Here is a 14,948-nt window from a genome sequence, read left to right as displayed (position 1 = left end):
GCGTCAAGATGGCTCCGAACTTTAATACCGACACATAAGGAGCTTCACTTTCATGCCAGCAATCAATACGAGTGAGAGGGAGGGAGGCAGGGAGGGAGGGAGAGTGTCGAGTTAACTCCTCCGATCCTTTTCTCATAATAATTTAAGTCTTTGAACATGCAGCTACTCTGGTGATAACTGCGAATATCTAATTACATCAGTTCAAATGTAATTTACTGCAGTACATGTTATACATTCATATATATGTGTTTTGTTAAGAGAGTGTGAAAAAGCAGTTTGACCCAAAACGATCCTAAAATAAATGTGAATATTGGTCATTTTAATTGATAAGTTTGATACAATTTTTACATTTTATTTGTTAAAGATCAAATAATCAAAACAAATACAAACACTACAGGGAAAAAAGAGCAGAAATTTGAAGAATAATAGGTAAAAATAAAGTATTATACAGAAAAAAGGTACTATTTGAACTAAAAACTACCAAAAAAAAAAGAGAAAAGTTAGTTTTTATCCAGTTGTCTTTCCCAACTTGTTGTTTTTTGGAAACCACAGAGCGTCTGACCTCTTTCTACAGGAAAAGAAGAAAAAAAAAAAGATGGCTAACACATGATATGTTTGTCTTTTTCTTCTAAGTGTCTCAGTCGAATAAGTGGTCATTTGTAGAAGCCTCCGCACGGTTTTCTGCTAACAAGAACAACATAAAAAATCAATACTTTTTTGGTGTAAGCATTTGTTTCTGCAGCAATCTGCTATGCAGCAGTCTTGTTCTCTCTGCAAGCTTCCTTGTCCAACTGAGAGAGATCAGAAATGCTCAGAAAAGAGAGGAGTTTTTTTTTCCCTCTCTCTTGCTCGTGGCAAATGTAAACTAAATTCATTTTGCATGTTTGAGGAGTTCTCGCAGATCACACGCTCCAGCCTTCGCCTCTCGGTCTTTAATTGTCCGTCAATCTCTGGAGTTGCTGTGGTGTTGAGGCTCTCGCGGTGGCTATCACAGAGCCAAACCCCGTCGAGAGATGTTGAGTTTGATGTTGCAGTGCTGGAAGAGCCACAAACAGGCGCAGAGAGGAGATGTGATCTAGGATACTACGGCTCTCTCTGTCAGGCGTTCAGAACCTCTGAACGCCAACAACAACCACCGTTATTTTAATTAAAAAGAGGCGAAAGTTGCTTTCAGGGCTGGAGCGCAAACTGTATGCTGAGGGTTTTAACACTCGAGAGGCCGAGCCGCAGTCACTTGACAGCTGTTTTGAATTGTAGAAGTGAATTTTCAAAATGTCCCTCCTCTTTTTTCTAGACCCACTTTCTGGTCAAGCCAGCTTTGTTTGATTTTCTACATCACATGAAGTGGCTGTAATTGTATTTACACCAACTCCTTCAGCTGAGGGCTGATTGTAAAAACAGAGTTTTTCTCTTCACACTCTATACTGATGAATTAAACATAAATTTATCATTTTATGAAATTATTTAGACTGGGTTGCACCAACAAAGATTCTTTTAATCAAAAATAAAAAAAGTTTCTGATCAGTTTAGCAAAATGTTTGAAATGAGTAAATCCAGATTTAAAATTAGCAGAGCTCTGATACACAGTTAAAAACTATTCTCGGTTCATTGATGTAATCCAAAATCAAATAGAGTTGTTATAGAGTGCCTGCTATAGCAAAATTATGCTAAAATGCATAAAGACCGTCAATAAATAATTGTGTACCACCCGATGAGGTTAAGAGGGCGGGAAACTGTTTTGGCTGCTATCTAAGTTATTCCTTGACAAAATGTTTGCTAGCAAAGTGTTACATTGTTTGCTAGCTAGTTAAAAAGTGAATAAAACATTAGATCATTTGGTAGCCAGCTAAAAAGTTATTTTTTAGCTAATAAGTTGTTATTATTATTATTATTATTATTATTATTATTATTATTATTATTATTATTATTATTATTGTAGTTTAAATAAAACATGACAGTGTTTGGTTGCTAACTAAAACTTTAATAAAACATTGCATAGTTTGCTATCTGGCCAAAATTTATTGAAACTATACATTACTTTGTTTGATAGCTAGCTAAAAAGTTAGTTAGTCATGATGTCATCGTCTGAGTCATGATGAGCAGAAAAGCTCTAATTTCTTCTCCTTAGAGAAAAACTTGTAATGGAGCAAAATGGTTGGTTTGTCCATTCTGGGCTGCTGTAGAAACATGGCAGTGCAGCATGGGGCCTCCATGAAAGAGGACTCACACTGTCTGTACCTTTGACATCTACAGGACAAATCAATAGAAAGTGGAAATGATATTTTAGTTGATGATAATTTACTCCCACAAAATGATCTGTTCTGTGGGCGAATCATGAATCATCTCTATGACGCACTTCACCCCAAAATAAAAAAAAAAAAAAATCCCTCTTACTTCATGTCTGACAGACGTCATATGTCAGAAGCAGCATGATGCAAGTGCTGAGAAAAGCATCACCACCCAACACATGAGGACACGGTACTGTACTGCTGCTGCGGGTCACACTCACTCAGAATGAAATAGTAGGATGAATATTTCAAACTGCATGTCTTCACCCCTCCATGTCTCCGTGTTCTTTATTGTTAGGGATCAAACTGTTCGATCAGGTCTGATATGATACAGAAATCAAGACATTTTACAACTTATGCAGCATTTATTTAAAGCTGTTACTGCTCTTCTCTATTAGAAACTGACTTTATGCTAATGTGCCAGGAATTCATTTATTTTTATTGATAGTAATCAACGTTAGTTTTAATTGTAATTAGTTACTGAATACAAATTACACAGCAGTTTTTGTAATGAGTTATATAATTCATTGGATTACTTTCTAATCAAACATTGGAAATATTGCACCTTATACTAAAAAGATCAACACAGCTGTAAAAATTCAGTTCCACAATGTTTTTTTAATAAATAAGAACCTTTTTTAATATTTAAAATTTGCATTTCTATTTGCATATTCTGCATATACAGCTGGTTATATCAAATCCCCCTTACAAAAACAGCACAGGCACAAACTAGAGGTGTGGGCTGCAGCATGTGGGATGATGTTTCTTTTGTTAAAGTTTGTGTTGCTGCTGGACTTGAGATGCAAGAAGCTCAACTCAAAATGAAAAAAAAAAAATAAAAATCATCTTAAAAAACCCCAAACATTACGTCACCATTAACAAAACTGGCAACATGGCAAGGATAGGACAACATATTCCACATTTAGAGGTGCTAAAATGAAATTAAACTTCCAAAAATAATCAATAATCCTAATTGCATGTAGTCTAATGTATGTGCTTTATTTAACCCATGTGACCTGCATAGTTTGCAAGATATCGGCCCAAGAAGAGACGTCTGCCTTCTGTCCATTATATTAGGAGTAGATGGCATCCATTTGAAAAATTCAAAAGCATTATCTCTTTTTTTTTTTAATTCCAGTCGATTCTACTGCGGAATAAAAGTAGTTCCTACATGAAACTGCTCACAACAAGGTCTGTGGATTATCTTGAGTAACTGGATCATGATTTCTGGAGAATGACATTGCTACTGAGTTTTTTTTATTCATTTTATTGGAGGGAAGCCACCCACAGAAAAGGAAACGTTCAAAATAACATCTTGTCTTTGTCTAGCCTGTGTCTCCAAGACATAATGAGCTCAAATTAAGACCTGTATGAGACTTTGACCATTTTCTCGTACTTCTTAAATTCGGCTCCTGGGAGTAGTCTTTGTCTCGTCTCAGTCTAACTGAAGAGTTTAAAACCTTATTTTTGTCTCGCTGGACTGATCTTAAATTTGTCTTAAATAATCAGCTCTTGAGGTAACAGTAAGATCCAAAAGAAAACTCAGTTGTCTTAAACGAGATCTTAAATTTGGCTCCATGATGTCGTCAAGGATAAATCTCTGAGACGCCTGTGAGCTCAACAAAAGATCTCCTGCTTTTCTTTTCTTTTGCTCTTTTTGTTTTCTCCTAAGAAGGGTGTTTAGGAGGAACAGACGAGATTTCAGGCAGCTCAAAATAAGAATCTCATTTATCTCTCATAAGACAAAAACATTTTCATCTCTATGGCTGATATTATCCAAAACTCTGCAGCTCACAAGCAAAACTCTAGATGGGCAAATAGCACTGCAGGCCAGGAGAAAAATTATTTATTATTTGGGGTAAACTGTCCCCTTAAGTTGATTTTCCACACTGATAAGAATCTTTGGATGAGAAGCTGAATTATTGTTTCCCTTGGAAAAGTATCAGATTTGTTTGTGCCAACAATTGAAGTATTAACTGCTGGCACAATATATCAGCTTCTGGCAGCAAAGACATCAGTATTAGCATCATATAACTTGTAGCCACATCAGTGCAGCTTTGACCTTTGACCTCCTCATGACTGTTTGATAGGAGCTTAATCTACAGTTACACTTTTGTCTGAATCTCTTCTTCTGTCTTTTTTTCTTAATAATAATACAAGAAAATGTCTGCAGGCATCAGATCTGTGAGAAACAAGCACGCTTTTTGAGAATAAATACACCTCAACCTGTGCAAAATTGCACGTTCTCACCAAGAGTTGTTTTTCCCGAAGCAAACACGGCCTTAAAACGCCTTCATTTCAACGTCACAAGTCATTCAGCACCAATAATCTTCATATTGTAACAGGTTTGGTGGAGCTGCTGGGTGTTTTTTCTTTTTTTTTTTTTTCCGAGAGCAACACTGGGCATAGATTCATCACTGGATGCACCACGATGTCATGTGACTCTCACAGATCTAAATTAGGCCAATAATCAGGGACGCCTGGCGGCTGAGTTGTTGAATGCACAACATATACATACATGCAACTGTGTTTCAGTCCCGAGGCGTGTTCTGCTGTGGCATCTCTCCCTCCATCTCTGTCTGTCTGCTGTTTTATTTGACTGTACACCAGTGAGGGCTGCAAAAACACGACGGTAACAAAATATGTAATTATAGGATGTCTTTAATGTATGGCTGCAAGACTGTTGTCTTCATTAAATATGAGATATGAGATGGTCAGTGACTGCTGACCTGATTGAAGTGTCTTATTTCACTTTGAAATGACATTAGGGCTGCATCTAATGATTATTTTCATTGTTGATTAATCTGTTGATTATTGTGTTGATTAATCAATTAGTTGTCTGATCCATAAAATTGTGAAAAATATCAATCAAATCCAAATATATTCAGTTTAAACCACAAAATACTCACGTTTAAGACGCTGGAATTAGAGAATTTTGACTCAGAACAATTAATTGATTATCAAAATATTTGGCAATTAATTTCATAATGGACAACTAATCGATGAATCGCTGCAGCACTCAGTGAAACCTGCTGCTATTCCAGGCTTCACTTGTTTTGTCTGTTTGCTGATCTGCACTCAATTTAAACACTTTTCCAAGAAAATGATTTTAAAAAATGTGTCCAATATTTTACCTGTTAGCGGTCACGTTTGACAAATTAACCCCAAGAAACTCTCTTACAGTGACTGGAGATCTATTTTTGTTCAATTTTCGCACTTTAATGACAAAAGCCTGAAAAAAATGACACATTATTTGACCTGTATATGGTCATATTTGGTCAATTGTAACATAGTTACGAGAAAAAAAAAATCTGGACATAATTTTTACTGGTATATGGTCACATTTGACCACTTAACCCCAAGAACCTCCATTTTAAGACTTTTACAAGAAAGAGGTGAAATATTTGATCTTTATTTTACCTCTGCATGATCTCATTTGATCACTTAAAGTCAGGAATTTGTCTTATGGTGACCAGAAAAAGATGACAAATTTGGGCATTATTTCACCTGTAGATGGTCAAATTGGACAAAATAATATGTTTTATGGGGTAAGAAGTTTATTTTAGTTGATTTTAATAGTGTTACAAGAAAAGAATTGACATCATTTTACCTGCATTCACCCTAAGAATTCAAAATCAACCCACAAAAACCTTTAAGTGAAGCCTTTTCAGCAGGATCTCGTCATGCTGCGGTGACCTCTGACCTCCTCACTTTTGCTTTTTTGCTCATAATCTCGATCATTAATTTGAAGCTCGTGTGTGAACTTGAGAGATTGTAAAAAGATTTTAATTATTGTGTTATGATGATCTGAGGTCACACTTTTACATGAAAATATGGAGAAAAAGTTGGTATTATTTTACCTGTGCATGGTCACTTTTGATAAATTGACACCATATTTAACATCAATCTGCTGAAACCTTTCAGTAGAGCCTTTTCAGAAGGAGCTCTTCATGTTGCGGTGACCTCTGACCTCCATTTTGCTTTTTTGCTCATGATGCAGATCTTGAATTTCAAACTTGTGTCTGCAACTTGGATGAAGGGACAGATGTTAAGTTTTCTGACATGAACTGGGTGTCAGTTGTTTTACGATGATAAGAAGTCTGTCACCATGAATTTCATTATTTTACATGAAAATACGGAGGAAAATACAAAAATGTTGGCATTATTTTACTTGTGGATGGTCAAATTTAACAAATTCACCCCAAATATTTGACATCGACCTCCAAAAACCTTTAAATGAAGCCTTTTGTGAAGGATCTCGTCACGCTGCGTTGACCTCTGACCTCCTCACTTTTGCTTTTGTTGCTTTTCCTGTGGAGCAGATCTTGTATTTGTGCTCGAACTGGATGAACTGTCGATGGATTTTCACTATTCTGAGCACGAGTGAGCTAAAATGTTGATGTTGAGCTGACAAAGTACACACAATGTGGTAGCGACTGGGTGTATTTGGCTGTTCTGTCACTTAGTCCGTACAAACACAAGTCATAATTAGACTGACATTCTCTAAATGCTGCGAAACATTCCTACAACCCCACTGCACCGCTGTGTTTGTGTTTACGCTGTCAAAAAAACTGAAACTGGGCCTCTCTTCTCTTCTCACACATACACACACTCAGATCCAAACACACACACACACACACACAGACACACTGAGGCAGAGAGGGAGAGAAAATTAGGATTATAATCTTGGTAATCAGCAGTCACGCCTGAGGCAGACAGCTGCAGAAGTGCAGAGCTCCAATTTAGGTGTTGGACATTAAAAACCATTAAACCCAAGTGAATTTCCACTTATTGATTTTTCTGGGGCAACATTTCAACTTGAGGAAAAAATAAGGCACGGCGGAGAAGAAGGTGCTGCAAAAGCTTCAGATTTTTTTATTTAGAGAAAAAAATTGAGAAAATAAAATGGTAGCGATCAACATACAGTTAAAAATAAGCACAATTCATTACAAATGATTTGTAAATAATTACAAATCTGACAGATCTCCTCATGAATTACAATTATCCCAAAACATTATGCACATCTTTACCTCAGAATTAATTTAATCACACTGAAAACTGTGCGTGAACACTTTAAATCTGAAATTAACAATAAAAAAATGGACTAAAAATGATGAATTCATGCATATGTTGTTTTTGCTTCACAATCCCCTCATTTAAATCAATATATTCATTAAGCATAAGGTCCCCCTATAGGTCACACACCGACTGTAATCCGTTTTCACGGTGAATATGCGGCCCCACGTAGGAGAGAGCCTGCATGTGTGCGTAAAAAAAAAAAAAAAAAAAAAGAAGGCGAGAGGTGCCACTCCAGGCTCTCGCTTGGATGAATGGGACACAGAGCTGGAGGTTCAAGTGTGTGTGTGAGTGTGAGAGTGTGTGTGTGTGTGAGAGAGAGAGGGGGAGAGAGAGAGGGAAAGAGAGAAAGGGTGCTGGACTGCTTCGTTTACATGCAAGCACCGTGGCAGTAAATTACGCATGACAATAATTCACCCAGGACTGGATCCACTTTCGACCCAAGCAAAAACGGGGAGGCAGAGCGGGCTCAGCCCGGCTCCTGCACCTCCTGCTTCCTCATCCACCCTCCTCCTCCTCTTTGGTGATCGATAAGAAGAAGAAAAGACTACATATCATGATGGGAAAGATTAAAAACACTAAATAGAATAAAGGTAAACTTACCAAAAACGCACCAAAATTTGGCATTTGAGTCCTTGGTTGTGTCCTCCAGTCCAAAAGTTTGAGGAAAACAAAAGTTTAAGATATTTAAATAATAATATAATAATTATTATATTGATATTTTCGACAATAGAACTATATTATTGCTGGTGTTGTTGAAAAAACAAGTGTTATTCCGCAAAAAAACAAAAATTACTACAAAAATCTGAGACTGTTGGTGTGATTTCTTTATGCTGCATCTGATTGGTTTTTTGGGGGGAGACAGGGGGGTCGGGGTGGAGGGGGTGTGTGGAAGGGGGGGCATAAACCAGTTCAGCCCCTTGATTGATGATTTAATTAGCCATACAGTGGCGAACTGCAGGAGGACAGGACACAAAATAATACTTTATTTACATAACCAATCACGGCGCTGCAAAGGTGGAGCTTCCTTTCTCTCCTCTCTGTCCCTCTCTTTCTCTGCGTGTGTGTGTGTGTGTGTGTGTGTGTGTGTGTGTGTGTGTGTGTGTGTCAGACATGGCTGAGATGGTTGACTTCTTTTAATAAATGCGAGATTCATCCTGTTAAAGTGGCGTCCAGGACGAAAAATCACTCTAATAATCCCGGAATATCCCTGTGATATTCCTCTAAATATTCCTGCAGGGACGCGCAGTGCGTCTGGAGTGACTTTACAGACACTTTATTGTACTTTTCAGCTCCTTTAGTGCCATCAGAATATTCCTACAGAGGCTGCTGTCACTACTGGGTGAGAGTACAGAGCAGTCAAAGCTGGAGAATTTATTTTGGAGTCGTTTTTGGTGCGTTTTTGATTGAAAATGACAAAAGAACAGAAGCAAACTGTATTAAATTAGTTGCCCGCAGAGTGTAACTGTAAGTGGAACTGACATGCAAACACAAGCAGTGAGGCTGCAGGTACATCACAGGTAATAAAGCAACAATTATGTAATTTTAAGCTGCAAAATAGGCGATTTTTTTTAGCTTTAAAATCAGATTTCTCCCACATAAATTCAGCAACTTGCTTACAAAACATTTTCAATAATTTCTAAGAACATTTTAATTATAACACGGCAAGTTAGTTTAAGTAAATTGCAAATAAATACAAGAAAACTCTAATTTCTAATGCAAACATGCAAAAACAATGTTTTCCTCTAAATGACAATGTCCATGACGGACATTTTTTGCAGCGTAGATAAAAGCCGAACATCCCCAAACCTTTTGCAGTCGCAGCCAATTACAATAATGAAGAATATGTGGAATTGCCTCCCCACCCCAACCAACTCCTGCCTGCATCCCGCCGTATCAAGCCTGCCATTTCTGCAAATTAACCGGAGTGGAAATAGAAATAAAGAAAAAAAAAATCCTTACATGATTGCGGCCGGCGTGGACGCGCTCCAAGTTTCTCCCCCTTTCGCATTTTTCTGTCTTTTTTTTTCTTTTTTTTTTTTTTTTGCACTATAGCGCACACATTTTTACGCGACGAAAGAAACGAGAGAGGGGGTGAAAAAACACACACTGTCGCCTGTTCTTTTGCTCCGCGTCGAAGCCCGACATAGTTGGTTTCACTCAAAAAGAGAAGAGATGGAGAAAGAGAGAGGAGAGTGAGGGAAAGAAAAGACGAGGAGGAGGAGGGGGGAGATAGAGGGAGGGAGGAAAAAAAAAAAACTTCAACCCAGAAGATGCTCACGTTTGGCTCTCCTCAATTATCCCCTCCCGTGAAGATAGGTGGCGTGCGTTTCAGGGGGCTTCTCCTCTGTGTTACACGGCAAAGAAAAGGAGGTGGAAAGAAAAAAAATGTCATTAGAAGAGGCGTAACACGTCAGTCCCTACCCAGGTTTGTTTCCTGGAGTGGGTGTAAGACATCAGTTGTAAACCTGCCCTAGCAGGAATAGCGGTCCCTCCCTCCTCCCAACTATTTCTAAGGCTTTATTTCTAAGGCTTTATTATCACCGGTGGAAAAGGATCCGCTCACCGACGCGCTCCGGTATCATCCTTCCATCCTCGCAACTCTTATCCACAGACACCTCTTTAAAAACAGGTATGTGCCTCCTTACTTTTTTTTTTTTTTTAATTTCTAGCGTTTTTTCCCAGAAATCCTGGACGGTAAACTTCACCGCGTCCGCCTTCGAGTTGGAGCTCAACTTTGTCTTACCTGCACAGGTGGAAATAGGTGCGTTTGTTTTGATTTTTTCCCCCCGTTTTTTTCCTCCACCTCCGCGGCGCGCAGGCTCCTGAAAGCCGGGGAAAGTGCAGCTTTTTGCGGGGCGTTTGGCGCTGCACACACCGCTATATCCTTCAGGAGGAAAAAAGGCGATGATATGCATCCCGTTTTCTCTCTGAGTCCCTTCAGCTTGTATTATATTAGAGTCTGTTTGTGTGCACACAACAAACAAAACCTCTTGTCAATATTCACTTCTCCTAATAACGGTATTTGCGCTGATAAATTAGCGAACAGGCGATTTGAATCTCTTTTGTTTCTGCGCGATTTAAGATTTTTCTCACATTTCGGAGTCGCTTTTGACAATTACTCCACATCTGTTATTTATCAGCTGCTGACAAGAGAGGGCGAATTTAGTTTATTAAACCTACAAGTGCAATTTTCCCAGTGTTTATTGAAGTTTTATGAGTTTTATTCAGACCACACAGTGAGGACTCAGTCCAAGCTGGGGCTCATTCTCGCGTTTAGCCGTGCGAGCTCCGCATTTGACCCTAAAATTTGACAGAAATTTGATTTATTAACCTGTTTCGCTTTATGTGCCAAAGCGCTCTAAAGGCGCAAAAAAGGTGCCAGTTTAAATTAAAATAAGTGGATTTATTTCTCTTAAAAGTGAGGAAAAATACAAACCGGATTGTGAAACTTTTCTGAATGAATTAACAGTTTAGTTGGATGTTTTCGCCGCAGTCCTCTTTGGCGAAATGAATTGTGGTTTTCACTAATAAGAGAAATTACAATTCCCTTCCTGCTCCTGCTGTTAAGAGCCGATCAGCTGAAAATCAAAATTAGATGGGCACGGATCCCCTCACGCGCCGCTCCTTCTCATACTTTCACCCACGGCTCTCTTTTTGCTTTCTTTCTTTTTTTTTTTTTACAATCTGTCCCTTCATCCAAGTTGCAGTTTTCTTGTCGCGCGTCCGAGCGCAAGTGGACCTCCACGCTAATACCCACATTGTTGGTGCCGCTGTGTGTGTGTCCGTGTGTGTGTTTCCCGTCAGATATCCAAGCTGAAATCAAGGAATCGAGTCCATGCGAGCTGCCATCTGATCCCACACACACTTATCAATGAAGCAAGAGATCATGGCGGATGGCCCGAGGTGTAAGAGGCGAAAACAAGCCAACCCGAGACGGAAAAACGGTAAGAAAATCACGGGGGGAGACAAACAAGGGGCAATCTTTGGATGTGAGCCTGGTGTAGAGGTTTCCACTGCGGGTTCGGGGGTGTGTGAGGGTCCGGCGGCTGGTGCGCATTGCCGCCTTCCCCTTTTACGCAGGGAGAAAGGGAAGAGAAGGGACCGCTATCCCGGGGAGAAACTGTGCGCAAACGCGTCCGTGCTGGAATCTGTAAAAATCTAAAATGTGTGATTATTTTGTTAAGGTTGCAGGGAGGTTAGCTGGAAACTTGTGGATGGAGGAAAGTTGGAGCGTGTAGCGGTGCCGGCTCGGGACAAAACCCGCCATGGGGGGACTGTGTAACGGTCACTCAGACAGAGCAGCGCTGGCTGGGGCAGCAGACTCATGCTGCTCGCTGTTGTAAAAGTCCAATCTTGTGACTTGAGTTGTGATTTGCTTTAATCCAGGCGCTGCCATGCGTTAGCCGTCATGTTTTTGTCTTTATTTAGGCCTTTAAATCACATTTTAAGTGATTTTACCCTCCAGATTGTGGGTTTTCCGGGAATTAATCACAGGAGGTGACATTTTGTTGTAGTTTTTAAACCTGTGCGCTTTTGTTTACCCTCATAACCAAGTTTATTCTAGTGGAGGCATCATATATAAATAGGATGACATGTCCGATAAATGCTGGACATTAATTGGGTCTGGACTGGAGCGCTGGAGGTGGAGATTTGTTGCTTTTCTTTCTCCATTTGACTGCACAGTTTCCCACAAGAGGCAAATCTGCAGTGACATTTCCTGGCCCCGTTATTCCTGATTATTCCATATAGGCTCCAAACACACTGAAGCTGAAGCAGTGTGTGTTTGAGTGTGAGAATGAGTGTGTGTGTAAAATATCGAGGCTTGCTTTTATTTGCTTTCTTCCACAACAGTTTTTAAATCTTCTGCCCCCACAGGTTATTTATCTAGATCAGATTTCATTTATTGATTGCACTCAATCGATAGCAGACAAGCATTTTGTTCCACATTAAATAGCACAGTGGAGCTGGAGATTTCCAATATACAGTATGTGTGCATTTAGAATCAAGAAAAATAGAATAATAAGACACATTTGGAGACATGACAGCCTGTTTAGCTCTGCTGTGGCCACCTGTTTTGTAAAAGAAGGACAAATCCAAGCAAAAATGCAGCATTTGATAAAATAATATTATAATTTTCACACCCTTTAAGCTGACAGGAGACGGCGAGCTTTGGCAGAGTGTGTACATGATATTTTTACCTCTTATAAAAATCATCCAGGAGGATGTACATTAAAAATCATGCTAGTTTTAAAATCTAAAACTCCCCCTTTTTTTCTTTTTTTCTTCCATAACAACTAGCTCTGTCTGATGATCCCCCCCCTCACCCACCCACTCCTCCTTCCCTCCCCTCCTCTCCTCACCCCCTATCCTCCCCCCTGGGAATGCAGAGGCTTATTGAGGCTTGGCCACTCTCCTCTCTTTTCTGTCTCTCCTCTCGCCTGTCTCTCTCTGTCCTCTTCCTGCCTGGCTCATGTGGAAGGGGATGGCAGGGCAGGGCGAGAAGCGTGTGACGGCCGGGCCGGGCAGGACAGACAACAGAAAAAAAAAACACACACAAAAAATCCCCCCTCGGATGCACCAAAAAAATGCACACAAACAGAGTGATTTTTCTAAATTTTTTAGCAGATGGAGCACGGATGCACTAAGAAATCAGATGAATATACACAAATGAAAATTACAGATAATTCCGCTGGATGGCTTTTGGAGGACTTGAGCATGTTTTGGTGTAAATTTTAATTTGCGTGCCACCTGTAATTATTTTTGCTTTATTTTTCATGTATTAATTAAGCAAGTGTCGCCATATTTTCATCTGATATAATTTTCCTCGCAGATAGAATTGCTGGAATCGTTCTGATTTTTTTTTTTTTTTTTACAATGGAAGGGGCATTTCAGCATTCTTGCCAATTAGTATTAATGAGGCATTTGCTCACTAAGTTGTCTAACCAATGACATTCTCATCCAGATGACTGTTGGCCTTCAGGGTTGGAGGTGCTACAGTAGCTTTACTCACTCACTGCCCAGCCTGTCATGTGGTATTTAACCACAGTTCATGACTTATCCCCCTCCTGCACGCCGCTGTGAAGCCTCTGTCTTACAGCTGATACTCTGAAAATGGCAGCAATATTTAAAAAAAAAACCTGAGAAATTACATTTTTCTCCCCCCCCCCTCCCCTCTTCCTCCATCCTGTTCCCCGCTGTTAAACCGCTACAAAAACCCCACTTCTCCTCTCCTGGTGTGAAACTTGATCTCGGCAGCGTGAAGTGTTTGAGAGTTTGGCCCTCGCCAGGTGTTGCTTGTCACATCCAGCTGTGAGCGCCCAACAGAAAGGCGCTCGCACACCTGTCCTTATTTTCTTATTACTCAACCAGCATCAAAAACATGCCCTTTTTTTTTTGAAAAAAGAAAACAAATCGTTTCAGGGTTTGTGATCATGTTTTTGATTTGAATGTTGCGCATCAAACTGTGAGAAAAAAAAAAGATGAAAGAGGAGATACAGATGTTGCATAATTTTTCTTAGAGTGTTTTCCGCAAACCTTTTGATTCGCCCAGTTTTTGAAGCATTTTTTGATTTTTCTCCGCACCCGAGATGACATTTCAGTGTCGGGACATACCCTCGGAAATACACTGATTACATAATCTGAAGCAGCAGAAAGACGAGGCCAATCTTCCTCTCCCTCTCTCAGGCTGCTGGAGTTTGATATAATAGTCTGAATGTGGTTATTAAAGCTATCACACATTCACGCTTAAGGTTGGGGAAAAATAGGGAACAGGGTGCGTGTGCGGGAGGGGGGGGGGCAGCCTTGCTTTCAGAGCCAGACAATGCCAGATTTCTGCCAGTCTAAACAATTTGTCCATCTCTATTATTCCTCTGCCTTTTTAAAGTTGTGTTCGCAGCTTCCCGCGGTAGAAAACAGGCAAGGGAGGGTGAGACAAGGTGCTCCCTTTCTTCCTCTTCTTCTTCTCTCACCCCCCTTCCTCTTTCCTGCCACCTCCCTCCCTTCTTCTCCCAGATTTTCCCTCCTCAAGGTAGGGGCAGCTTTTTGCCACCGTCACTGCGCCAAAGGGGGGGGGTAAGAAGAGAAAAAGAGGGTAGGAGGAGGGCAGGTTTCGCAGGGCGCTCGCGGACAATTGATTGTCAGTGGTAATGTGTTTCATTTACATGTTTATACCGTCAATAGTGGCGGGGGGTTGTCCACCGCGCCATTCACTGCTGCCATTCCCATACGGGTTGGCAATTGTGTGGAGCAGCCAAAGCAAAGACACCTCACACTCCTGATGGCTTCTTTTTTTTTCCTGTAGGAAGAAGAAGAAGAAGCAGAGAAAAGTGTTTTGCATGTTGAGGGAAATGACGGATTATTTTGTTTAAGCAAGTGAAATAATTACTGTGAGATATTCCAGGGGCCGGCAGGAATCGGCGTGCAGCAGGGGGGCCTGTTGTGGCGCACCGAGCCGCAGATAGCCGGGGATGCATCTCACTGGAGTATTTTTATAACGTCGGCCTTGTGGTCGAATCAAAATAGACACATTCCAATTACCCCATGTAAAACGGCTAGCAGGTTTCCCTCAATGCAGGCTAATAA

General features: G+C 40.2%; 1 protein-coding gene across 4 annotated transcripts in view; it reads left to right on the top strand.

Moving 5' to 3' along the window:
* Positions 1-7,172: 7,172 nt before the first annotated feature.
* The window catches only part of zeb2b (zinc finger E-box binding homeobox 2b), a 117,893-nt gene continuing 110,117 nt past the window's right edge, over positions 7,173-14,948 (top strand). For 3 of the 4 annotated variants that reach the window (XM_084713733.1, XM_084713734.1, XM_084713732.1), the window contains exons 1-2: positions 7,173-9,996; positions 11,172-11,311. In XM_084713733.1, coding sequence (XP_084569859.1) covers positions 11,239-11,311 — 73 coding nt within the window. In that variant the 5' untranslated portion in view covers positions 7,173-9,996; positions 11,172-11,238. The remainder of the gene's footprint in view (positions 9,997-11,171; positions 11,312-14,948) is intronic. The other variant, XM_084713735.1, reaches the window with a different exon arrangement.

Source organism: Lutjanus erythropterus, chromosome 24, assembly GCF_056507025.1.
Source record: "Lutjanus erythropterus isolate fLutEry1 chromosome 24, fLutEry1.hap2, whole genome shotgun sequence".
NCBI lineage: Eukaryota > Metazoa > Chordata > Actinopteri > Lutjaniformes > Lutjanidae > Lutjanus > Lutjanus erythropterus.
This window is presented reverse-complemented; position numbering and strand designations above follow the sequence as displayed.